This window comes from Phacochoerus africanus, chromosome 3 (genome assembly GCF_016906955.1).
Source record: "Phacochoerus africanus isolate WHEZ1 chromosome 3, ROS_Pafr_v1, whole genome shotgun sequence".
Classification (NCBI taxonomy): Eukaryota; Metazoa; Chordata; class Mammalia; order Artiodactyla; family Suidae; genus Phacochoerus; species Phacochoerus africanus.
In genome coordinates this window covers 67,739,340-67,766,837 of record NC_062546.1, presented here as the reverse complement: position 1 = coordinate 67,766,837, position 27,498 = coordinate 67,739,340, and the positions used below count along the sequence as shown (strand labels likewise).

Below are 27,498 nucleotides of genomic sequence, written 5' to 3'. Positions count from 1 at the left end.
AACATCAATCAGGCCCAAGGGGGTTGTGAATGAACTTAGATACAGTTGGTGGAAGATGAGGGAAGGCTGACATCCAGGTCACACTGGGATTGTGCTGCATCAGCCCAGAGAAGGGCAGGGTTGCCCTTGTCCCTCACCTCCTGCATCTTGGCTCCTAACCAGGCCTGGTACCTGGTTACCAGTGCTCATTCACAGCTGGGCTCTTACCCCTATCCCTAGGACATAAGAGTTTGGCTTCTCTCTCTCCTTTCCTCTCCCTCCTTAGACTCAGTGGTTCTCCATCTTATTTGTTCAGAGCCTTGGATTCTTTTTTTTTTTTTTTCTACAAGAATTATGCTAAAGGTTTAATCTAAGAAAATGAATCTCAGCTGGAGTTCTCTTGTGGCACAGTGGGTTAAGGATCCTAGTGTTGTCACTGTAGCAGTGTGGGTTCAGTCCCTGGCCTGGGAACTTCCACAAGCTGTTGTGGAAAAAAAAAAAATCTCAGCTGATGTGAAAAAAATCTCACCCCTAGAAAAGAACAGGCTTCTCTTCAGATCAGCTAATGTTATGTCAAAGGGGAGGTGATAGTCTGCTTCTTCCCCAATGAGCTGGATTATGTGGACGTCTTGAACTGAGTGGCTAAATTTCAAAAGACAACCCAATTTTCCAGTCCATGGCAGTGGATTGTTTTTGCAAGTTTTAAAGGGATTTTTCAACCCTTTAAAAAACATTTTCACCTGTCCATTTGGTTTTTAATCTTCATGAGGGCCAGGTATTTTTTGAACTTTTAGGAGTGGAGCTGGGCCCTGGCCATCAGAAATGATTAAACCCATGCTGGAACATGCAGACCTCAGGGTTTGAGTTAAATAGCTATACCAGGTCTGCTGAAGATGGGGAGCTGATGTGAAAATTGAAGCAATTACCTCGATCACTCAGGCAGAAGGATTTCTGAGGCTCTTTTTCCTTGAACAATCCAGATAATTGCTTCAATTTACACTTCTCACTGGGAGTAGAGACTGGGAGAGAAATTGTTCTTTAAGACCGAGCTGAATAGAGTAGAAGCAAAATGCTCAGAAAATGATTCTGATCAATCTGGAGAGAAGGGGGGATGGGAGTGGGAGGCATGTACTTTGGTCTTGATTCCTATCAGGCTCTATCTAGCAAGTCAGAGGGAGATTTCGTTGTTGTCCAAAGGATCCAGATAATTCCTTGTTTATTTTATGTCTCATCTCAGTGTGGAAATCTTAGGGTCAAGCAAGTGTTACTGGTGGAGGTGTCAGAAGAAATTGTGGCTGGGAAACTTGAGGTCCGGTTGAGGCCCTTCCCCTGTGCTAGTTAGTGGGTGAATTCCTCAGTTCATTAACTGCCCTCAAAGGACTTATAAATTCCAGCTTCAAGAAGGCTTTGCCGGGTTAGGAAGAGGGGAATGGAGTAGGCACTGTCCTGGACGGGCACAGCACACCTCTTAATTTAACCACAAGCAAAAATCAAGGCCGAAGGACTTGACCAATCCCTAAAGCAGGTGATTCATTTACTAGGACCCTCAGGGATTCATCAGCACCCAGGAAAATTCAAAGTTGTTGAATGAATGAAAGAATGATGCATGAATCCATGAAAGACATTTATTGAATTGCTGCATGGTGCTTGGCATTATGCCTGGTCTTGGAATAATTTACTTTATATTAATACTCACCTTTTCTCTTTTCTTCTCATGTTTTCTTGAAGGGGTGATTTCCCCAATCTCTTTACAACCGCTCCCAGATTTTATTCTCAAGCATTTCCTCATGTATTTCTCCTCTGATTCTCATTTATCCTGAAGAGATAACATTTTCAGCTCCATTTCAACAGATGCGGTTAAAAAAAAAAAAAGTCATTCAGTGATATTGATTGAATATATTTTTCAAAGTCACAGAACTTGTTAGCAGCAGAATGAATGCACAGTGAAGGTCCTGAGCCCAAGGTTCTATCCACAATGCAAGGTCATTATTTCCACGTTCATACATTCATTCATTTGTCCTTGCCCTTCTCATGATCATGATGGACATGTCCCGATCATCAGAAAATATTTTTTTTTCAAGAAAATACTTCATGATCCCCCACAACATATATAAGGGAGCAAGATATACATACAAGACATTCAACAGAAAGAAAAATACTATGAAGAAAAAAGAACTAGAGAACAGAAACAGACAATGAGAGGAATGTCATTTCCAGGCTGCAAGCACTCAGGCGCCGAATCAGGGGAACTGATAGCCTGAGGGCACAGAGAGCTCTGTGAGCTAGAGCTGCTCCGGAAGGTTTTATAAATGCAATTTCTTTCTCCTTCAATGTTAATATATTTTTAAAAAATGAGACATAATGACATATAGCATTGTAGTCATACACACACAGTGAAATGATCCACAACAAGTTTAGTTAACATTCATCCCTACACAGTTATAATTTTTTTTTTCATAATGAGAACTTTTAAGATTTATTCTCTTAGCAACTTTCAAATACGCAATACAGTATTGTTAATTATACTCACCATGCTGTATGTCATGTCTCCAGGACCTATTTCTCTTATAGCTGGAAATTTGTAACATTGAGCACATTTAGTCAATTCCCCACTCCCCCACCCCTGCCTCTGATAACCACAAATCTGATCTCTGTATCCATGAGTTTGGTTTTCTTCAGATTCCACATAGAAGTGAGATCTTTCTCTTTCTGACTTACTTCACTTAGCATGATGCCCTCAAGCTTCTTTCTTCATTGGGTTGTAAATGCATGATTTTCTTTTTTATGGCTGAATAATATCCTATGGTATATATACCTCATCTTCTTTATCCATTTTTCTGCTGATGGACACTTAGGTTATTTCCATGTCTGGGCTATTGTAAATAATGCTACAATGAACACAAGGGTACAAATATCTTTTCAAGATGGGATTTTGTTTCTTTTGGATAAATATCCAGAAATATAATTGCTAGGTCACATAATAGTTCTGCTTTTAATTTTTGAGGAAACTCTATACTGTTTTTTAATAGTGGCTATACCAGTTTACATCCTTACCAATAGTGCACGAAAGTTTAGGAAATTATGATTAAATATACCACAATAACATAAAATCTGTATTACATTTTATAGCAGAAAATTTACCATTTTAACCATTTTTTTTTGTCTTTTTGTCTTTTTAAGTCTGCATCCTCAGCACATGGTGGTTCCTAGGCTGGGGTGGAATTGGAGCTGTAGCTGCCTGCCTACACCTCAGCCACAGCAACGTGGGATCTGAACGGAGTCTGAGACCTACACCACAGCTCATGGCCACACCAGATCCTTAACCCACAGAGCAAGGCCAGGGATCAAACTGGCATCCTCATGAATACTAGTTGGGTTCATTAACCATTGAGCCACGACAGGAACTCCATCATCTTTTTTTTTTTTTTTTAACCATTTTTAGTGCACAGTTCACGAGTATTAAGTACATTCACATTGTTATGTAGTCATCACCACCATCCATCTCCAGAACATTTTTCATCTTCCTAAACTAAAACTCTCTACTCATTAAATAATAACTCCCCATCCTGCCCTCCCCCAAGCCCCTAGCAACCACCATTCTACTTTCTGTCTTTAGGAATTTGACTCATCTGAGTAACTCATACAGATGGAATTGGTACAGTATTTTTCCTCTCGTGACTGGATTATTTCAATTAATGTCCCCAAGGTTCACCTATATTGTAACATATGTCTAAATTTCCTTTCTTTTTTAAGACTGAATAATACTCCATTGCATGTCTACACCATATTTTCTTTACCCATTCTCCACAGATGACTTAAACACTTCAGTTGCTTCCACATTTTAGCTGTTGAGAATAATGCTGCTATGAACTTGAGTGTACAAATATATATTTGAAAGTCTAATTTCAATTCTTTGTATATACCCCAAAGTGAAATTGCTGGATTATATGGTAATCTACTTTTAATTTTTTGAGGAATTACCATACTGTTTTCATGGCAGCCACACCATTTTTCATACCCACCAAGAGAGTACAAGCATTTCAATTTTTCCACATCTTCCTCAACTTTTCTTTTCTTTCTTTTATTTTTTTCTTTTATTTTCTGTTCTTTTCTTGATAGAAGCCTTCCTAAAGGGTGTGAAGTGGTATCTCACTGTGGTTTTGCCTTGCATTTCCCTAATGATTAATGGTGTTGATGTGGAGCATTTTTTTCATGTGCTTATTGGCCATTTGTATATCTTCTTTGGAGAGAGTTCTTTTCAGGTCCTTTGACCATTTTTAAATCAAATTTTTAAATATTGTTGCTTTATGGGAGTTCCTTATTTACTCTGGACATCAATACCTTTTCAGATAGATGATTGGCAAATATTTTCTCCCATCCTGGGAGCTGCTTTTTCATTCTGTGGATTCCTTTAATGCATAAAAGTTTATCATTTTGATATTGTTCAATGCATCATTTTCTCTTTTGTTGTAGGTGCTTCGGTGTTTTTTCTTAATTTTTTTTTAATCCTACCTGACCCATCTCCTTGACTGGGCCTTCTTAGCCACCACCAAGCACTCTACCCTCAGTACTGCTCATTTCTAAGTTGCCTGAGGGGGATGACTTATTTTGCAACTTCCCTCAAGTAGAGGAAGAGCCCTATATTAGCCCCTGTGAGTTCATTCAGAAAATTCAAAGGTATATCATGGTGGCAAATGTCATTTTTTCAATTAATAGTTGATGGGTAGATAGATGGATGAATAAATGAAGAGTGAACCCAGGGACACACAGTCAGGCCTCTCTCTTCCCAGGTTGTCCATGTTTGGACCTGCTTAGACAAAGCAGCGTGTGAGCTTCCAGGCATCCCCTGGTGGGCTTAGGAGAACTGGAGACGGGACTGCCCTCTCCAGTATATTGTGAAGTTAACCACTCAAGAGAGTTGGTGTCTGAGCCAGAGAACTACTAAGGTGAAAAGATGAAAATGTGGCATTTGGACTTTTGTTTGTTTTTGTTTTTTGTCTTTTTAGGGCCGCACCCACAGCCTATGGAAGTTCCCAGGCTAGGGGTAGAATCAGAGCTGTAGCTGCCAGCCTACACCATAGCCACAGCAACACCAGATCCGAGCTGCATCTGCAGTCTACAAAACAGCGCATGGCAATGCTGGATCCTTAACCCAATGAGCAAGGTCAGGGATTGAACCCACATCCTCATGTTTCATTACCACTGAGCCATGATGGGAACTTTGGCATTTAGACATTTTTAAGCCTACTTTCACTGTATCTGAGGGCAGAAAATCAAATTAGTACAGCTCAGAGTAGTTTACAAAAGTATATTTCTGTAGTTCTGTTTTCTCAGCTAGGTGGAGAACCTGCATTCCTAGGTCCACATGCATTTAACCAACAAATGTGTTCCTAAAATTAACTAATTACTTGTTTTATAATCATTTGTTCATTACCTTATAATAATAATAATATTTAACTTTTGTAGTCCCTGTTGTGTTCAGTGGGTTAAGAACCCAACATAAAGTCCATGAGGATGCCAGTTCAATCCCTGGCCTCTCTCAGTGGGTTAAGGATCCAGATCAGCTTAGATCTGGCATTGCTATGGCTGTAGCATAGGCCTCAGGTGCAGCTCTGACTCGACCCCAGCCTAGGAACTTCCATATGCTGCAGGCGTAGCCATAAAAAAAGAAAAAAGTAATATCTAACTTTCAAAGGTTTATATCATATAAGTGTCAAGCATCATGTAGGTGCTTTTAAAGTATTACTTCTTATAAATCCCTCAAAAATTCTATGAGATGATATCATTACTCAAAGATGATATCATTACTCAAAAATGATAGAGATGGGAGTTCCCGTTGTGGCTCAGTGGTTAACGAATCCGACTAGGAACCATGAGGTTGCGGGTTTGATCCCTGGCCTTGCTCTGTGTGTTAAGGATCCGGCATTGCTGTGAGCTGTGCTGTATGTTACAGATGCGGCTCTGATCCCGTGTTGCTGTGGCTCTGCTGTAGGCCGGCAGCTGCAGCTCCGATTTGACCCCTAGCCTGGGAACCTCCATATGCCGAGGGAGGGGCCCAAGAAATGGCAAAAAGACACACACAAAAAAATAAAAAATAATAGAGATGAGGAAAGAGGCTTAAGGAAATAAATTCCTTGCCATGGGTCCTACAGCAAATAAGAGAGCCAGGTTTCTCACTCAAGTAGAGCGTCCTCCTAGGTTGGGTTCCTTATGCTGCTTGTTTGTCCTAAAATCTAGAGACATAAAGATGAGGCAGATAACACTATCCATGGAGATGCAGGGAATGAGAGGGACAGAGATGATGAGAACCACAAGGAGGACCACCTAATTTCTGTCAGTGTTTATGAGTCAGGGAAGGCTTCATAAGGAGGGAGAGTTGAGCTGAGTCCTAGGGGAAAAGGTAGCACAGGAAGGAGAGGGTGGACCCCTAATGGTGCTGCCAGCTCTACAACATGCTTTTCTGGAACTGACATCCCTCTTCTTTTGGGAAGCTTCCCACCATGAGATTCCTTTGTGATTTTACAAAGTCCTTGATTTTGATTGAGTGGTCTAGGGGTAGACAACAACTTAACTCCGGGCCAATCATAAACTTTCCCTAGGATTTTTCAAACCAAATTTTCAAACCCAAAGTTTCACAAACATCTCTCCTTATCTAAGGGTAGAAATTGAAGAATAAATCACAGGGGCTATTGGCAGCTGAGTTTCTTGACATGTGGAGGGATGATGTAGAGTGAGAAAGAGTGAAGCCAATTTAAAAAAAAAGAGGTAAAGAGAAAGTCTTGGTAGCCTATATCTTCCTTGGCTTGATTTTTAATTTTTTGTTTGTTTGTTTGTTTGTTTTGCTACACCTGTGGAACTTCCCAGGGCAGGGATCAAACCTGAGCCACAGCAGTGACAACACCGAATCCTTAATGGCTAGCCCACCAAGGAACTCCATTATTTCTTTTTTGTCTTTTTTTTTGCCTTTTGTCTTTTCAGGCCTGCATCCACGGCATGTGGAGGTTCCCAGGCCAGGGGTCTAATTGGAGCTGCAGCTGCTGGCTTACGCCACAGCCACTGCAACACCAGGTCCAAGCTGTGTCTTTGACCTACACCACAGCTCACAACAACACCGGATACTTCACCCACTGAGCGAGGCCAGGGGTTGAACCCGCAACCTCATAGTTCCTAGTCAGATTTGTTTCCGCTGAGCCACGACGGGAACAAGATCAATCTGCCTTCTTTTGATAAGCTCTCTTTTTGCCTCAGTGTCTCCTATTGAATTTTTATCACTCTCCACCACAAGAGCCCTAAAATCCATACCTAATAATAATAGTCATTAATGGGTGACTCCAGGAGAGTAAATCCTTAAAGTATCAGAAGAAAGCAGGGCAAGAGTAAATTTAAATGGAGGAAGCCACCAATAGTTTGATGTTTGTCAGAGTGTAAACATCAAGACAAGAAATGGCAAGAGATGAGGCTAATAAGTAGACAGAATTCTGATCATGGGGTCTGGATGTATTTTGCAAAGTACTTTGGACCTGATCCTATATATATTATGTTCATTCTATAGGATTATAAGGAAGTATTAGGCAGTGGTTCTGTAAACTGCACTATAATTGGTAGTAATTAAGAGGTTCTTAACCTGAGAGTTACAGGCAGCTGTCAGTTGTCCCCAAACCCTGTGAAAAAGCATGAAAAATCTGTAAGTGTGTATGGGTTTGTCTTTTTTTTATAATGTAAAACGTTCATCAGATAGTAAATGAGTACCTGGTCCAAAATATGTATGAACTGTTATCTATGTGCAGGCATTTTCAGAAATTACTGGCTTCAAATATTCATGCAAATCTCATTTCCCCCTGATTTCTTCACAACCCTTAAAAACTGTTGAGCACAGAGAAAAAGACCTGCAAGCTCTCGGAAGTGGCACCCGGGACACCACTGCTGCTTAAACGCCAAATCCAGAAATCTTAGTCCTTCCACCTGCCTGTGCAACGACTACAAGTCCCAGGATACTCCTCTCTCAGGAGCCGGAGAGAGGGTCTGGCGGATCTCCGCAGTGACGTCACCGTCCAGGGGCCGCCCGGGGAGGGCGGGGCGAAGGGGCGGGCCGGGGAGGCGACGGAGCGTGCTGGTGCTGATGCAGGATGGCTGAGCTCGCAGGAGCCCGGGAGGTCTGAGCCGGGAGAGGCTCGCTCCCAGCGCATCGCCTGGTCCGCCCGCCGCGTGGTCGCGGGCAGGTGGGCCTGGGTTTGCAGCGCAGGGCCAGGGCAGCGCCAGGAAAGGCAGATCTGCAGCTGGCCGGGCCGAAGGTTGAGAGGTTGCTCACCTACGAGGTCTCGGAGCGGCCACAGCTGCCCAGCCCGCCCTGTTCGCGATGACCTGCTGAGAAGCTTTGTCGGAGGCTGCAGGAGGCGGCCTTGTTGCGGGAGGTGCGGTTCTCTACCGCGTCCCTCGTTGTGCGGAACCCCGGCCCCCCCCACCCATCCCCGCGCTCCCTCCCTGCCGCGGGCCGAGATGGCGGATCCAGCCGAATGCAGCATCAAAGTGATGTGCCGGTTCCGGCCACTTAACGAAGCAGAGATCCTTCGCGGGGACAAATTCATCCCCAAATTTAAAGGCGATGAGACCGTGGTGATCGGGGTAAGTGGTCGGGATGTCTGGCCTCCTCTGCTGCTTCACGCCGCAGCTCAGCGCCCCGACACCCCAGACCAGGCAGAGATGCTCAGGCCGCCCCTTCGGACATCCCCTTGAGGCTGCCCTCTAGGGTGGACTTGACGAGAGACCTCCCCACCCAATCCCACCCTGTAGTTTCCTCCTCGCTGGGTGGAGGGTCAACTGGGGGCTGCAGGGCGGGCCCCAGGCAGCGGAGGTGGGGGTGGGGGGCGAGGAAGTGTTCCGCGCCGCCATTGCTATTGGGGTGGGGGCCTGGGTGGGCCTATTGTTTCCCGCCCTGGCCACGCCGCGTGGGTAGTGTATTCAGGTTACCCTCAAGCCCAGGTTCCCCTTCAAGTATGAGCTGTGTAAACCACAAATGATTCCAGGCATCGGTTCGATTTTTCGAACACTTTGCCTCTTCTCAAGATCTTAGTAGAAGAGGGAAAAAAGGTACTGGAAAAATCCCATCCTAGGCTTGGAGCTCGCACCCTGTGTAGACTCGGACCCCGCGGTGTTTCACCTTGCTCTGCACGCGGAAGGCCGGGGGTAGGGGAACGCTGGTGGCTTTCGTGTCCCCGGGGGGCCTCGTGTGTCTCCTCCTGCTCCCTCTCAACCCAGGCTTCCCTTACTTGGACCTTGGGTCTGACGCTTCCCCAATGGGGCAGCCCCCAGCTGGGGTCCGAACACCCTTGGGTACACTTCGCGCTGTTTGGCGTGGGGTTGGGGGTCCTGAACGTAGCTAAATAGCCTCCGTTCCCAAAGAATAAGTTACTTTGTGTGGATGGGGTCCCCCTCCCTCTCGATCTCCCTTCCCATATTTCCCTTCCCCCTCCTCCCCTCACCTCCCCAGACTTGGCTTCCTTTCTGCAGCCGGACTGCTGGTGGGGGGATGGAATACCATTGATTTTTAGTTCTTAAAGGAGTATGTCAAATGAAATAAGCCAGCCTCCCCTCTCCTCCCCCGCCCTTCCCCCTCCGCTGTCCCCAGTGTGTGTAGCTGATGTGCCCTCTTTGTATGCGAGTCGCGTGGGGAGGTACCGAGTTAATGGGAGCCTCCCGATCCCCGCTGACACGTTCCTGGCAGCCTGCTCTAGGCTGCTGATGCAGCCTTCCCGGCCTCAGCATTGATTAAGTGATGTCATCCCGATTACTGAGCATGCTCCGAATAACCCCCTCCCTTGCCTTTCCCCAGTGGCTGGTGTATTTAGGTCAAATGATTGACAGGTGACAATTTACCTAGGGTCTCTGCTCGAGTAAGCCAGTCCCTTCTTAAGGCCAGAGGCCAACCTTTGCTGGCCGTAGCAGCCCCAGTATCTCCGCCAAGGCTGTGCCGCAGTCCCTGTGAAGGGCCCTGGGGACTAGCAGGTGCCAGCTGAACCGGCAGGCAGGCGCTCTCCAGGAGAAGAGAACCAAAGCAAGGCTCTGGCCTTAGGGTTTCATTTTGTACCTTCCTTAGGAAGGCAGCGCCCCTTGGCGACCTCTTCTCTCCTCCCTGTTTTCAGAGTCATCAGGAAACCGGTGACCTCCAAATGCTCTGGATGGACATTCACCCTGAGAGCTGACCAATGAGGTCAGGAAAGTGGGATTTTCTCTCTGCTTAGTGTTAAACTGAGAGAAACATGTAGGCTACAATTATTGATAAGGACAAAAATTCTTACTTAATGGCAGGCATGGGATAGTGATGGGCTATACTTCTAAGCTAGGGTCAGCCTACAGTCTGATTTGTCATTTCCTGAGCCAGGCTGTGGTTCAGGGAGAGTGGGAGTTACAGGACATCTAGACCCTGCCCCTTGTCTTGTAACAATTTTTTAACAATTGTGCAGCACGAGAACATGTTCTGGTGACCCTATTTTTTCATAAGTTTTAAGAAAAGCTGAAGTTCCTTCTCTTTCTCCTTCTCTCCTCCTCTTCCTCCTTTTTCTTTTCCTTCTTCCTCTTTCTCCTCTGTCTTTGTCTCCTAAGAGTGGTATACCAGGACTAATGAAGTGGAGTAATAAATCGCCCCATTGATCTGTGTGCAAGACATAGATCCTTAATTTTAGGATTATCCTTTAATTTTATGACATTACTATGAGTATACATGCTATTTCCCATCTGCATATATTATTGACTGAATAAAGTAAAACAATCACCGTAGAAAATGAGTATATTAAAGTTTGTGTGTATATCTCTTCAACGGTACATTGAAATTTTTGATCACATTATTGTAATCCTTTAATACAACAGTTTTCGTTTTCTTTAAGATAAATTTTTTATTGAAATAAAGCATTCGTATAGAAAACTGTTTTTTAAAGTGTACAGCTTAATGATACTTTGTAAACACTCCCTTGTAACTCCTTCTTAGACTAAGAAAGAGACATCTTCAGGATCCCAGAATTCCCCCTATGTCCCTCCCAGTCACGAATTCCCTCTGCCTCCGGGTAATTACTTTTCTGAATTCTAATGACATAGGTTGCATTCCCATCGTGGCTCAGAGGAAACAATCTGACTAGCATCCATGAGGACGAACGTTCAATCCCTGGCCTCACTCAGTGGGTTAAGGATCTGGGTTTCTGTGAGCTGTGGTGTAGGTCGCAGATGTGGCTCAGATCCCAAGTTGCTGTGGCTGTGGTGTAGGCTGGCAGGTACAGCTCTGATTCGATCCTTAGCCTGGGAACCTCCATATGCTGTGGGTGCAGCCCTAAAAAGACAAAAAACAAAACTAATTCCATGGGTTAATTTTGCTTTTCTTAAAGCTATATATACATAAAACCATATAGTATGTTCACGTCTGTGTGTGAATTCTTTGGCTCAACATCGTGCTTGTCAAATTCATCCATGTTGTACTATGTAGGTGCAGGTTGTTCAACCTCATTGTTCTTTAGTATCTCTTTATGAATGACTACAGCACAGTTTTTTAATCCAGTAACAGTTGGTAGTAACTGTTTGGATAGGTTTCACTTTGGGCTAATATGGGCAGAGTGCTACAAATGTTCTTTTACACATCTTTTGATGGGAGTGGTACAGAACAGAAGACAACCAGATGCTGAAGGGTATTGGGACTTGGAGTAGCATGTGCTAGGACCCTTCCCATTTCTAATTAATAATATGTGACTAAAGGAAGTGACAGTTTTGGCAGCCTGTAATACGCTTTTTACACTGAGTACGGTGGCTCCCAATCCAGTTCACTTGGAAGCAGCCCACATGGCTCAGTTGCCGGTGAAGACTGCCTTAGGTGGGCACTCCCTTCCTTGCTTGCAGGGATGGAGATTGTAGGGATGACCAAAGAAGACCAGAGACATCCAGAAATGTTAACCGCTTTCACTCCCCATAGAGATGAGTGAAGAATGAATTTCTGTGCCATTAGCTGTGAGTCCAAATTCAAAACCCTAGAAATTCTTTTTGTTTCTGAAATTGGGGTCATTTTTCCCCCTTTAATATCTTGTTCAATTCTTATGGAAATGTGTGCTAAGAGGGAGATTTTGCAGGTGGAATTTCTGGATTTCTCTTTTAGGAAAATGTCCTGTCTTGGGGGGAATAATCTCTTCTCTATTGCTTTTTTCCCCTTGGCTCCTGTGCAGAGCTTTCTTTCCCTGACTGCCCCAGCCATAGTCTCTTTCTATTGTGAACTCTTGTACCATTTATTTTGTATATGATCTCATATTTTTTTTGCCTTAGGCTAATTATTTGTTTTGATCATATGTCTAATGACATTGTAAGCCATGAATAGAGACAAGACCCATCCATTCCATGTTTTGCTTCTTTGTAATTCTCAGGACCCTTGTCTATAGAAGGCATTTAGTAAATATTTATTGATCTCTTTGTTGAATCTAGTAATCTTTACTTTGCTATATTTAATTGATTTTATGGACTTCTAATTGATTATCAGCTGTGGGGAATAGTTTAAAAAATAATTTTAGAGAAATGTGCTATCCCTTTGAGCAGGCCTGGTAAGAGAATATATAATATACTTAAATGTTAAAGGAGAATTGGGAAAGAAGCTGTATTCAGCTTTGTTAAAAGGTGAGCTGGAGTTCCCTTGGTGGTACAGCATGTTAAGGATCTGGTATTGCCACTGCTGTGGCTCTGCTGTGGCTTAGGTTACAGCTGTGGCGCAGGTTCAATCCCTGGCTCTGGGGCTGTGGGTGTGGCCAAAAACAAAAACAAAAAACCCAAAAAGTAGCAGAGCTAATGGCACTGGTAGTGAGCTAAAAGTAGAGGGTGGGGGTGGGGGACTCCACCATGTCAATTCTTCAGAGAAAAATACTGGATTTACAGCATTTCTCAGAATATTCCATTAGCTGCTAAAAATCCTGGTGAGTCATTACTTTGAGCCCTGTCTGTTGCCTTTGGTGCATGTGTATTGATGGAACTCTCTTAGAGAGTTCTCAGTAAGGTTCACTGAAATGGACTTTTACACTTCAGTTTTGGGCTTTCCTCTGGTTTGCTGTCCTGGGAAAGCAGGTCCAGTTAACATGGGTGCTTCCCCTGAGGCAGTGTAAATTTTGACTTGTTTGAAAGCCAAAGGAAAATATCTTCCTTTTCCAAAGGCTGCAAACCCTGAGCCAGTCTTTGATGTGGAAAGTGGCCTGTAGGAGCTTAGATTAGTTCTGGGCAGTGGATGGGCAGGGAAAGCAGTGGCCAGGACAGAAACCAAATTCCAAGCCTGAGTGAGTTATCGATGTGGAGATTATGGGTGGAGGACGTTAAGAAATATAGCTAGAACTTTTCTTTTTGTCTGTAGTAATGGTCTTTAAAAGCAATAATATTTTAAAAATTTATACACAAAGAGTTGTATAGCTGTGCTGTATTAGTTTTCTGTTGCTGCTGTAACAAATTACCACAAACTTAAAGGCTTAAAACTATACAAGTTTATTATCACACAGTTTCCATAAGTCATGTGGACAAAGAATGTCACTTGCCATTGATGGTGCACCCTGGGGGGAATTCAGGATGAAGCAAAACAGGATACCAGCCCTGGGTAGTTTAGATGCATATCAAAGGAATGATTTCAATTAGGCCAGACTCTTTCATCTTCCCATATGCAGAAAAGCACTAAAATCATTAACTTGAGATGTCTGGTTTTATTTATTTATTTTTTGGGGGGGACCAACAGTAATCTTTTTTTTTTTTTTTTTTGGTCTTTTTGCCTTTTTCTAGGACCACTCCTGTGGCATATAGAGGTTCCCATGCTAGGGGTCTAATTGGAGCCATAGGGATCCGAGCTGCATCTTCCACCTACACTACAGCTCAGGGCAACGCTGGATCCTTAACCCACTGAGCAAGGCTAGGGATTGAACACACAACCTCATGGTTCCTAGTTGGATTCGTTAATCACCGAGCCACAATGGGAACTCCCTGGATCATCAGTAATCTTTTGATGTTCCCCCACATGCTTTTTTTTTTTTTTTCTCCCCTCCAAAAACTGTATATCCTGGTTCCTCCCTTACCTTTTTGGAACAGCTATCAGAGAGGCTGCCAACTGGGCTATTGTCCTCAGTAAATGCCACAAATAAAACATAAATTTCAGTTTTTAGGTGCATTTTTTTTTAAATCGACAGAAATCCATCAGGTCTGCTGGTTTCTGTTTAGAGTCTCACAAGGTCAAGACCAAGGTGTTGGCAGGGCCATTTTGTTTTCTAGAGGGTCTAAGGGAAAATCTGTTTCTTGTTCAGGTTGTTGGCAGAATTCATGTCCTTGTGATTGTAGGACTGAGGTCCCCGTTTCCTTGCTGGCTGTCAGCCTGGGCTGTTCTCAGCTTCTAGAGGCTATGCTCAGCCCTAGCCACATGGCCCCCTTCCTATACTGTAAGTGCCAGCAATGGGTTGTTCATTCCCATGCTTAGTATCTCTCCTGCCTCTCCTGTAGCAGGTCTCTCATGATTCCCTTGTCTCCCTCGTACACTTTTAAGGGCCCACGAGATTATAATGAGCCCACTCAGATAATCTGGGATAAACTCCCTATTGCAGGGTCAGCTTATTAGCAACCTTAATTCTATCTGCAAAGTTCCTTTTACCTTGTAACTTTCACATATTCACAGATTCCAGGGATTAGTGTGGACATCTTTTGGGCTATGACTCTGCTTACCACCTAACCACCCTACTCAAGGTACAAAACAGTTTCTTCACCCCCCCAAAATAAAAAAGCCCTCATGTCACCCCTCTGTAATCAAACCTTCTCCTCTCTCTTAACTGCTGGCAATTATCTATTCTTCCTCTCTATACATTTTGCCTTTTCCAGAGTGTCATAAAAATGGAATTGTATATTGGAGTTATCTTTTTGAGCCAGGGTCCTTGGAGATTTAGGTTGTTGTTGCATGTATCATTAGTTCATTCCTTTTTTAATTGCTTAGTTGTATTACTTTATATGAGTATACCATAGTTTGTTTATCAAGTCCCCTGTTGAAGAACATCTGGGTTTCCAGTCTGAGATGGTTATGAATAAAGCTGTTACAAACCTTTGCACATGGTTTGTGTGTGTATAAATTTTTATTTCCCTTGGATAGACACTCAGGGGTGGGATTGCTAGATCACATTGTAACTGTATGTTTAATTCTAAGAAACTGCCAAGTAGTTTTCCAAAGTGGTTGTACCACTTTGTGTTCTCACCTAAAAACAGTAACATTTTAAGCTGATTCTTATGGAGTTTATTCAGTGACTTTGTCAAAGTGAATGTTAACAGTAGTGTTTACTAGTATGGAGATATATTAGTCCTTCATCCCTTGTGCCCCCAATTCAAAGATAGTTTATATCACTTGAAAATGAATTCGTAGTTTCCTGTAAACCTACCCTCTGAAACCCTGGAATGAGTGAGCATAAGCTGGCGTGTGTTGCTGGAGGTCACTTATGTTCGTGATGAACTCACAGTTGGTGCTACATAAATGACTGGGGTGGACAGAGCAGAGGGGAGAGTTAGAGCTGAATTTGGAGTCACTAGCTTGCTGTGGGGTTTTTTTCAAGTTGCTTAGCTTTCCTGGGCCTCAATTTGGTTGCATTTAAAGTGGAGATAATTAGTTATCTCTCAGGGTCTCTGGGATGAAATGAAATAAAGTGGTTGAAGTACCATCTGGCATGGAGAAAATGCACAATTAATGCTAATTATCTCCCAACCATTTTTATTCCCCTTGTAGTTTTCTTTATTTTCAGAATTAGTCTGTTCCCCACCCCAATGCCGCCTAAATTACTGCCCTTGACTCTAGCTAGCCCCTGAAAACGCATCCTAGATCCTATTTCCTAGGCACTTGTTCACCCCATTCTTCTGCTTGGAATAGCCACTCTTTCCCTCTGGTGTGTAGAATTGCTAACCATCCAGAAGGCAGAGCTCAGATTCCACTTAGAGACTCTATCAGCTGTTCCCAGTAAATTCAGTGTTAACATATAGGGTATATGTGCGTACGTGCACATCCTCACGTAAGTTATAAGCTTCTCAGAAGCAGGAACTGTTTTTGTCTTTGTCCCCTTTACTGTCATTTTCTGGTTGCTTAGTAAGTCCATGTTGATTGACAGTTCCATCTTCCCCTGTTCCCTGCCTGGAATCAAGTCTCCCTGAATGCCAGTTTCTGCATTTCCCTAAATAACCTCAGCATCCCTGGGGATTTCCCTCTGCCTCCACTGGGCTTGTTTGGCCCAACTCCCCTATTTAATGATAGCGTTTTATATCCTTGGCTCTTCATTCAGAATAGGAGACCTCCCCCACCTTTGGGTTCCCTTTAGTCCCTGCCTCAGATTTCTCACCTGTGTCTACTCATTAAACAAGCAAAAACAAAACTACCTACTCCCTAATGGTTTCTCTTGAGTTAAAAAAAATCTCCCTGACAGAACCAATTTCATTCCATTTCTCTCAGGTTTTTCCAGAAAGTCCTATTTTTGTGGCAGAGAAAGCTCCTCCTCCCTTAACCCATTTGTGGTGCATCAACCAATTTCCTTTTAGTAGGAACAGAGACTAATTTGTGGTTATTTGCAAATATTGCAGAGATTGGGATAGAGTTTTAGATTCATCGTACTATCCCCAGCACTGAACCCAGGACCAGTTCTCAGCTCTGTGACTTCTTGGCTTTCTGAACTTGCTAAACCATGCTAAGTTTCAGTTTCCTGGCTTGTGAAATAGGGATAATATCATTCTCCACATTATAGAGTCCTTGTGGGCAAATGTGTGTAGAGTGCTGAGTACAGTGCCTGGTGTATAGTAGGTGTTCAGAAAATACACGCTATTGTAAGACTTAGTGTTTTTGTCTCTATACCTTGTTGGGGTGACTAATCTTGAGAAAGCTCGAGACCCTTCACAGGTTCCCTCGTGCCCTCAGGTTGTGTTAAAGAAAAAATTATTCTGACACTTGTAAAAATAATAAGGAAGACTTTTGTGGTAGATGTTATTACTACTGTAACAGGAGAGAGAAATGAGGCTTGATTTCAAGTACAAGTGGAGCAGGTGGGTGCGGGGTTAGGTGGATGGACAATCACTAAGAGGAGACATGAAAATTAGTGGGCATTCTTTCTAAACCGATTTAACAGGATTCTTGCTGAAGGCAGACTTCAGGGTGTTAAGATACAACTGTGGAGGGATCGAGGGTGGTAAGATAGTGACGGTGGGGCGATTCTCTTGAAACTGCCTTTGTGGGGTGCTTGCTAAAACTGGACTCTACAAAGACAGACACAGAGGTCCAAAGTCAAGGCCCAGTTCAGAAGAGGGCTAGGGGAGCCTAAGATTTGATCATGGAGAGAGTCTTTGTCGGTTGGAACTCAGATAGTGGGGCCTCCGAGACCTACCATATTCCGGGCCTATCCTCCCCCTACTCCCTAGGTCTTTGTTCCCTCCTTGCTTCTGTTCCTCAGAAATATTAGGCTTCTCAACACTTGCCCTTGGCTGCCACAGCTGCCCACTTCCCGCATGCCTGGGATGAGCGTCGTCAAAGTGTGCTGGCCTGGCAACATCCATGTGCCTTTAGACTCCTACCCCATGGTGCCTCTTCTGACAGCATCTTTGCCCAGCAACTCTCCGCCCGCACCCTGCCACCCTGGCCAGGTTAGATGCTTTCTCACCTGCACTCCTTGTACCAGACCTCCCAAAGTACTACATTTCATTTGTTTGGGTACCTGCATCCTTTCCTCCAATTAGACTAAAATCCTAGGATGGCAAGAGATGCATGCCATTTATTTCCATCTCCAAGTCCTGGCATATAGAACAGTCGCTTAGCATGAGATGTCTTTTGAAAGAAGTGAAAGAATGTCGACCCTCCCAGGCTGTCAGATGTCCGAGCCTAGGGTTTATGTGCTTGGATTTTTACCTTTGACCTCTGTCCAGCTCTGGTTGATTTTTTTTTCCTCCTTTGGACCTCTTCGTGGTTTTGTTGTTATTATCTGAAAAGAAATAGCTTTCCAGGGGGTCCTGATATATGCTTATTGAAAGCATATATGTGTGAAAATGTGTGAAAGCATGAAGATGAAGGTAAAAATCACTTTTACTTTTATGAATCAGAAAATGTTATTAACATTTTGTTGTTTATTCCTGCTCTTTTCTTCCTATAGAAAACGCACTTTGTTTTAAAATGAAGATTAATGATTTTATAAAGTCTTTTTTGGAACTCGCTGTTTTACTAAATAGTATACCTCAGATAGCATTTTTAGAGGTTGTATAAAGTTCCATTGTGTGTCTCATTAATAATTTAACCATTTTGTGCTTATAGACATTTGTTATTTTTGTTTTATTTTTCTGTTGTGAACAAAGGCATGATAAACGTCAGCGCGCACATCTCTTTGTACCCTTGCCAATTTTTTGTTGGAATACCTTCCTAGAATTGGGATTGCCCGGTCAAAGGACATAGATGATTTTAAAGCATCCATAGTTTTTGAGAGGGAGCAATTTAGAGATGGCGAATTGTCTTCTGTTTTCGGTTCTCACTTCTCTGTCCATCCCATGGAGTTGCTACCAGTTTGTCTCTAAGGCATCCCTCATACCTGAGCTGGATTAAATGCTTACCAAGAGCATGTGCTTCATCATACATTCTTAACCTGGGGACCTAGAACACGGCAATGCCTTTAGACTTTTAATGTAAACCGTAGGATTTTGTAGGCTGTCTCTTGTCAGTTTCAGTATTCTAAAGGATGTTGTTTCTTGGAGGTGATCAAAAGCTAAATCTCTCTCTTGAGACAGAGAGAGATAGAGGTCAAGATTGTGGTCTTAAAGAAAACTAGGATGGATGTTCCCTTCCTTCTTGCAGCTAACAGTGAATGGCTTGGTAAGTTGAGAAGCGATATAATAGCCCTTCAAAAAAAGCCCTAGAAAGAGCTTTTTTCCCCTTCCTCTTTGAATACTAGGTACTCTTTGAAAAACAAACAAAAAAACAAACAAAAAAACATATAAAATTCAAGCACATGCCAGAGTGGAAAAAATATCAAAATGTACCCACGTGAATCTATCGACCAGTTTAACTGTCATCAACAAATGGGCTAATCTAGGAGTTCCCATTGTGGCTCAGCAGAAATGAATCTCACTAGCAACCATGAGGATGTAGGTTCGATCCCTGGCCTCGCTCAGTGGGTTAAGGATCCGGCGTTGCCATGAACTGTGGTGTAGGTCACAGACGTGGTTTGGATCTGGCATTGCTGTGACTCTGGTGTAGGCCAGCAGCTGTAGCTCTGATTCAACCCCTATCCTGGGAACTTCCATACGATGAGAGTGCAGCCTTAAAAAAGACAAAACAAAAAAAAAACCCAAATGGGCTAATCTTATTTTTTCTGTATACTCCTAAACTTTTCCCACCCAAGTCACTTAATTATTTTAAAGTGAAATCTCATATCTCACATTATATTATCCCTAAACATTAATATCCCTGGTCTAAAAGACCAGGACTCTTAAAACTACAATAACATTATCACAGCCAAATTGTGCAAAATTCCTTAATGTAGATGCCCAGACAGTTTCTCCCCATTGCCTCATAAATTTCTTCTCAGTTGGTTTGTTCAAATCAGAATCCTAGGTACTGTTGATTACAAGTGTGGAGAAAAAGAAATGCTTGTACATATTGACCGTGAAATGAGAGGGAGGGAGGCTTATACTCTGGAGTCATGTGTGGCAGTAGAAACACACAAAGCCATCAGGACTAATCAAGATTTCCAGCCCATCTCCCTTAACAATGTCCACGTTCGAGTTAGCCTTTTTAATAAACCAGTGCCGGCATTGCAATGTCACCCAGAAAAGCTATTCAAAGAGCTACATGCTTTATAGCTTCCCTCCTGCTGCACTCATCTCCCCTTGTTTCAGTTGGCTTGCATAAACGTCAGGAAAGCAGGCAGATGTGTCACTCATTTGTCTTCCAAGCTCAGTACCCACCCTTATTAAATTGGTACCAATTACAGGTGAGTCTTAGTGTATTAGTATGTATTATCTTTTCAGTCAATGAATACTCATCCTGGATGTGAAGTGACTACTAGAAAATAAACAGCTGAAGGGAAAACAGGTGAGAACAGAATTCAGTGCAACACAATACTTTAGGGAAAAAGGTAGTTCTCTTTTTATGTTATTTATTCCTTTTTTCTTTAAAAAAGAAGCTTTGGAAAGGAGTGGGGGTTAGAGAAAAAGTGCAGATGAAAAAAACAAATCCAGGAGTTCTCTGGTGGTTCAGTGGACTAAGGATCCAACGTTGTCACTGCTATGGCTCTGGTCACAGCTGTGGTGTGGATTCTATCCCTGGCCCAGGAACTTTTCTGCATGCTGTGGGTGCAGCAAAAACAAAACAAAACAAAACAAAACAAAAAAACCCAAAAAAACCCCAAAAAACAAAAAACAACAACCAAATCCCCATAATCGATGCTTTAACTTCTTTGAAGGCAGAGTATTCAGTATAAGAGCTGCTGATCAATAATGTTCTCTTAGAAACGTTTTATTTAAAGATCTTGGTTCATAGTTCTGAATTGACAGATCTAGGGACTCTTCCTTTCCCAGGCTCTCTCACAGAACAACCCCTTCCACTTCAGCTCTCATCATGCCTCGTGAGGAAAGGAAGAACAGTCTTCTTCAATTCTCTGAGGAGGTTATATCATAGTTTTTTTACTGTCTGCCACCTCATTCCACAGAGATTATTGGTTTTCATCTGGGAATCAGGGTAAATAACAACTCCATCTGACATCAGAAACTTGGGGGAGTTCCCTTTGTGGCTCAGCAATAATAACCCAGCTAGTATCTATGAGGACGTGGATTCCATCCCTGGCCTCAATCAGTGGGTTAAGGATCCGGTGTTTCCACTAACTGTGGTGTAGGTCATAGACTCGGCTCGGATCCCGTGTTGCTCTGGCTATGGCGTAGGCTGGCAGCTGTAGCTCCCTTTCTACCCTTGGTCTGGGAACTTCCATATGGGTGTGGCCCTAAAAAGATGAAAGGAAAGAAGGAAGGGAGGGAGGGAGAGACGGAAGGAAGGGACTTGGGGAAAGGGACTTCTATTCCTCTTTCTTAGGCGCCTCCTGCTCCACAGAGAGGAACAAACGTCAATCTGATCAGTGTCCCGATCTCTGCTGGTCCTGGTTACTGGTGGATAGGATCTCATGGGAGGTGGTCAGTTCCTTCCTACATCTGGCCTCCCTAGTAAGCTGACCCCTGCAGGGTCTGGGTTCCTGGGCTGGCTCTCAGGGGCTATTTTCTCATCACCTCAACATCATCTACTGTGGAGTGGATGAGTTAGTCTGGGCCCTGATATTCAGGCCCATACTGGCTGGTCTCAAGGGCTATGGGAGAGTTGGGTGGTGAAGTGAGGAAAGTAAGAACACTACATAAGTCTCCCTGTCAGAGGCTGGCCAGGTTTAATATCGGGATGTTGGAGTTCTCTGGTGGTCTAGTGGTTGGGATTCGGCACTTCCACCGCTGCAGCCTGGATTCAGTCCTTGGTCTGGGAGCTGAGATCCCACATCAAGCTGCTGCATGCTGTGGCCCAAAAAATAGAGGCATTGGGATGATGGGTGCTAGCACCCCACCCAGGCGTTGCTTGGATACCTGCTGTGTCCCTGTTCCTGGTAGAGCAACCTCGCCCACCCAGGAAGGAGGAAGGGAGCAGACAGAGGAGGCTTCTGGCCTTCCAGGATCCCTGGTACCAGTGTCATCACGATAGCATTGAAACAATCTTCTAACTACTAATAGTTTGTTTATATAACATTTGTGAAAGACTTTAGAAGGGAAGTGTTTAGCTCTTCAGTAATAATTACTAAACAACACAACCTACTAATTATCTGCTCAAATATGTGGTAAAATTACCACCCAAAGTGCTATTCTAGAGTAAAGCCTGCTCTTGTGTATTGTTAACTTTTCCTTAATGAATATGGCCCTGGAAAAGACTGGCTTGAGGGTCTATTTTGTTTATTTGTTTGTTTGTTTGTTTGTTTTTTTGCTTTTTAGGGCCGAACCTGTGGCATATGGAAGTTCCCAGGTTAGGGGTGGAACTGGAGCTACAGGTGCCAGCCTACGCCGCAGCCACAGCAACTCTGGATCTGAGCCATATCTGAAACCTACGCCACAGCTCAGGGCAACACCAGATCCTTAACCCACTGAGCAAGGCCAGGGTTCAAATCCAAACCCATGTCCTCTTGGTTACAAGTTGGCTTCGTTACCATTGAGCCACAATGGGAACTCCCTGAGGGTCTATTTTAAATACTATTTTCTGAAAGGAGTGAGCTGTCATCAGTGCTGTGAAATAAGTCTGGTGTGCCAAAAAAAAAAAAAAAAAAGAAAGAAAGAAAAAAAAATACTATTTTCTGAACTAGACATTAATCCAAACAAATTTGTAAAGGAAAATTATACACTTATCTGATTCTTGCTTCCTTAGTTCTATTAAAAACAAATGTAAAGAGGTAACATACCTCTTTATATTTGTAAAACTTTGAGTTCTTGATTACAATGAAAAACGTTTTCTTTTATAAAGAGGTGTTTTTCTGCACTGTAGACTTTTTGGAGTTTCACTGTAACACTGTGCTGTCTAAAATGGTCGCCACTAGCCTAATGTGACTGTTAAGCTCTTAATATGTGGGTGGTCCACACTGGTATGTTCAGGAGATGTAAAATGTAAACTGGCCTTCAAAGGCTTTCTGCAGACAAAAAAAAATATTAATTTACTCAATTTTTTTTCAGTATTCATCACATGTTGAAATGATATTTTTGGCTGTATTGGGTTAAATAAAATTAAGAAAATAAATTTCCCCTTTTTCTTTTTACTTATTTTTAATGTGACTACCAGAAAATTTAAAGTTACATATGTGGCTTGCATTTCTTTGGATGGCATTATGTTTCTATTGGTAATATTGGTAATATATTTCTTTATGAGAATGATGCGCTAACATTTAGATGCCACCATTCTCATTGCTTTTGCGTTTATTAATTTTGGTTCCAGTTTCCTGTCGAGGGGCTTATTGCTGCTAAGTTCATTGCTAAGCATTGTGGACTTACTGTAAGACAAGATCCTTGCCATCAAAAACCATATATAGGAGTTCCCGTCGTGGCGCAGTGGTTAACGAATCCGACTAGGAACCATGAGGTTGCGGGTTCGGTCCCTGCCCTTGCTCAGTGGGCTAACGATCCGGCGTTGCCGTGAGCTGTGGTGTAGGTTGCAGACGTGGCTCGGATCCCGTGTTGCTGTGGCTCTGGCGTAGGCCGGTGGCTACAGCTCCGATTCAACCCCTAGCCTGGGAACCTCCATATGCCGCGGGAGCGGCCCAAGAAATAGCAACAACAACAGCAATAACAACAACAACAACAAAAAGACAAAACAAACCCCAAACCCTATATATATATATATATATATATAATTAATTCAATGAGAAGAGCAAGTTAAAAAAAAAAAAAATTCACATGCTCTGAGTGTCCAAAGAGGAAATCCTGCCTTGTTGGAGTTAAGAAGAAAGAGAAAGCCTACCCCCTGGGGTTCTGGGGGAAAGCTCAGGCAGGGGGATCATTGAAGCTGGGGTAGGAATCTGCTTTGCAAATGTAAAATTTGCTTCCCTATCTAAAGTTACTTTGCAGTTTTGGATAGCTGATTTACAGATTTCAGTTTGAATACCATAAGGTATTATACTGGAGAAGGGATGTGTGCTATGCCCGGCCGGCCATCCCTCTCCTCTCACTGCCGGCACCCCCACCCCGCAGGAGTCCCTCACGCCAATATCCTGTAATTAAGTACCAGTCGTCTGCTGTACTGGGTTTGTGATGCATTTGTAGTTGGTGACACTGGGAACACCAGAAAGTGACAGGGTCCGTTGTCTTGGAAAAAATGGCAGGTTGGCTCCTGCCTCAGCCAGCCCAGGGACTGGACCCCAGCCCATGGCTCAAACCCTAGACCGCTGCTCACCCTATCCCCTGACTGCTGGGCCGGCCTTCCGGGCAGAGGGTTTTTAATTTCCAGGCAAGGATCGCCACTCTGCCGGTGGCTAATCTGCCTCTTACCTTTCGTCTCCATTCTGTCGCTAATGATGGGAATGATGAAACCTCCTGTCTGGGAGATGCATTCCCTTTTAGCACAGGCACCTTCTAATGAGGGCTCTTCCTCTTTGGAACAAAAGCTTCCATTAGGAGGAAGCTCCTATTAGGAGGTGGTGGGGGGACTGTGCTCAGCTGTGGGAAACCAAGGCAACACCGCTTTTGTCACTCACAGGTGCCTCTCCTTTGTCCTGGCAGGTGAAGGCTACACAGCTCTTGGGAGAAGGAGCTGGAAGCTCTTTTCTACTCTCACTCATGTCTCTGTCTGGATTGGCGTAGATTTGATTTTTCCTCCTTTGCAAATGGCCAAGATGGTATTTCACAGGATGGTAACATGGAGCAACAGCAAAATCAGCTGTAATCTCACCACCCTACATCATCCATCTTAATTTTTTATATGCTCCTTTTTCCTCTTTTGGTTGATAGCTGATGTTTGGGTAAATGAATGTATTTCCAACTGTAGATGTACGATTCTGCCTTTTAAAAAAAAAGTAAGCTTATTCCATATATGGTTTTCTATGTCGTATAAGATCTTCATGGTTATAATGTTCAGTGATAAGTATGCGTTGGGCTGATAGATCATGATTTGGTCATTCAGATCACATCTCCCCTCGCTCTGGGTGACGGTTTAGTGATCATATGCATTCACAGTCTCCAGGAGTTGATTTATTGGGCTTGGTGTAGTGAACGTTTTAAGAGATGGCATTCAGTGTTATCTTGTTGCTTTCTGTAGGGGTCTACCAATTCCTGTGGCCTCCAGGGATATATCAGTGTCCCATTTGGCAGGGAATTAATTTTTGAGGTAAAGGAAATAACTATTTGAGAGGGTGATTTATAGAGCAGTGGTCTGGGATTCATGTGTCTTAGGTTTTATTCCAGGCGTTTCCTCTGATTTATATGAATCTTTAACTAAAAGTTTATTCAGTGGGCTGGTGTAATTTGGATTATCGCAGTCAGTGGGCACTTCCTGGGTCAGGCTGGTGAGTGGGGAGTCTCCTGGGCTTCATAGAGGAAGGAAGGATTTGGGAGGGTGGCTATACTCCACCACCCAACTTTCATCAGAGGAATTGTTTGGAGGTGGTGATTTACACTAGGTTTAACACAAGACTCTTCTCACATGCTCATAAGGTATCATTATTCATGTCGTTGCACTGGATGAGTTTCAGACCTTCTGTCTCCTAACAGTAGCACACCTAGGGATACATTTTGCTAGATGACTGGGGCATCTTGTAAGAATCCATCCTTCCAGGAGGTGTGGTGGCATCACACAGAAGGCATGACTTCATGCTTTGATGGTTCTGTATACTCCAGGGACCAGTGAGCTCTTTAGTTCTGGGGGGAGCCCACCAACTGGGCTCACCATCCTGTGGGCAGCACTGGCAAAGATAGCACAGGGACACAAGAACGTGGGTAAGGTGAACATAAAGAAAGGCAGTGTGAAGAGGAACTCGGGCCCAGCTAGAAAAGAGAGGAAAGGAGCGTTGTGGGCTCTCTTCCTGAGTGTCTCTGTTCTCTGAACTTACTAGACATGACAGGACCCATTTCTTTTCTTACAAGACTTTGGTGGGGTTTTTTGCTTTTTTTTTTAGGGTCACACCTGTGGCATATTGATGTTCCCAGGCTAGTGGTTGACTCAGAGCTTCAGCTGCTAGCCTATACCACAATCACAGCAATGTGGGATCTGAGCCACGTTTGTGACCTACACCACAGTTCATGGCAATGCTGGGTCCTTAACCCACTGAGCAAGGCCAGGGATCGAACCCATATACTCATGGATACTAGTCAGGTTTGTAACCCCCTCAGCCACAGCGGGAACTCCCAAGACTGACCTTTTTTTTAAAATTATTATTATTATTTTTAATAGTTATTTCCCCAACACATTTTTTTTCTACTGTACAGCATGGTGACCCAGTTACACAAACACGTGCACATTCTATTTTTGCACATTATCATGCTCCATCGTAAGTGACTAGACATAGTTCCCAGTACTACACAGCAGGATCTCATTTTTTCATTGCTAATCCAGTCCAAAGGCAATAGTTTGTATCTGTTAACCCAAAGCTCCCCAACCACCCCACTCCCTCCCCTTCCCCCTTGGCAACCACAAGTCTATTCTCCAAGTCCATGATTTTCTTTTCTGTGGAAATTGTGCCTTATATTAGATTCCAGACACAAGTGATATCATATGGTATTTGTCTTTCTCTTTCTGACTTACTTCACTCAGTATGAGTCTCTAGTTCCATCCATGTTGCTGCAAATGGCATTATTTTTTTCTTTTTTATGGCTGAGTAGTATTCCATTGTGTATATATACCACATCTTCCTAATCCAATCATCTTTGGAAGGACATTTGGATTGTTTCCAGCTCTTGGCTATTGTGAATAGAGCTGCAATGAACATGCGAGTGCATGTGTCTTTTTTAAGGAAAGTTTTGTCCAGATATATGCCCAAAAGTGGGATTGCTGGGTCATGTGGTAGTTCTATGTGTAGATTTCTAAGGTATCTCCATACTGTTCTCCATAGTGGCTGTACCAACAGTGCAGGAGGGTTCTCTCTTCTCCACACCCCCTCCAGCATTTGCTATTTGTGAACTTATTAATGATGGTCATTCTGACTGGTGTGAGGTGGTATCTTGTGGTAGTTTTGATTTGCATTTCTCTACTAATCAGTGATGTTGAGCATTTTTTCATGTGCTTGTTGGCCATCGGTACATCTTCCTTGGAAAAATGTCTATTCAGGTCTTTTTGCCATTTCTTGGGCCGCTTCCGCGGCATATGGAGGTTCCCAGGCTAGGGGTCAAATCGGAGCTGTAGCCGCCGGCCTACACCAGAGCCACAGCAACACGGGATCCGAGCCGCATCTGCGACCTACACCACAGCTGACGGTAACGCCAGATTGTTAACCCACTGAGCAAGGGCAGGGATTGAACCCGCAACCTCATGGTTCCTAGTCGGATTTGTTAACCAATGCGCCACAACAGGAACTTCTATTCAGGTCTTTTGCCCATTTTTCAATTGGGTTGTTGGTTTTTTTGCTGTTGTGTTGTATAAGTTGCTTGTATATTCCAGAGATTAAGCCCTTGTCAGTTGCATCATTTGAAACTATTTCTCCCATTCTGTAAGCTGTCTTTTGTTTTCTTTTTTGTTTCCTTTGCTGTGCAAAAGCTTGTCAGTTTGATGAGGTCCCATTGGTTTACTTTTGCTCTTATTTCTGCTGCTTTGGGAGACTGACCTGAGAAAATATTCATAAGGTTGATGTCAGAGAATGTTTTGCCTATGTTCTCTTCCAGGAGTTTGATGGTGTTTTGTCTTATATTTAAGTCTTTCAGCCATTTTGAGTTTATTTTCATGCATGGTGTGAGAGTGTGTTCCAGTTTCACTGATTTGCATGCAGCATCCAGGTTTCCCAGCAATACTTGCTGAAAAGATTGTCTTTTTCCCGTTTTATATTCTTG

General features: G+C 43.4%; 1 protein-coding gene across 1 annotated transcript in view; it reads left to right on the top strand.

The window, feature by feature from the left end:
• The first annotated feature begins 8,061 nt into the window (after positions 1–8,061).
• Positions 8,062–27,498, top strand: part of KIF5C (kinesin family member 5C) — a 166,169-nt gene continuing 146,732 nt past the window's right edge. Inside the window, exon 1 of the mRNA XM_047771966.1 lies at positions 8,062–8,601. Coding sequence (XP_047627922.1) covers positions 8,476–8,601 — 126 coding nt within the window. The 5' untranslated portion in view covers positions 8,062–8,475. The remainder of the gene's footprint in view (positions 8,602–27,498) is intronic.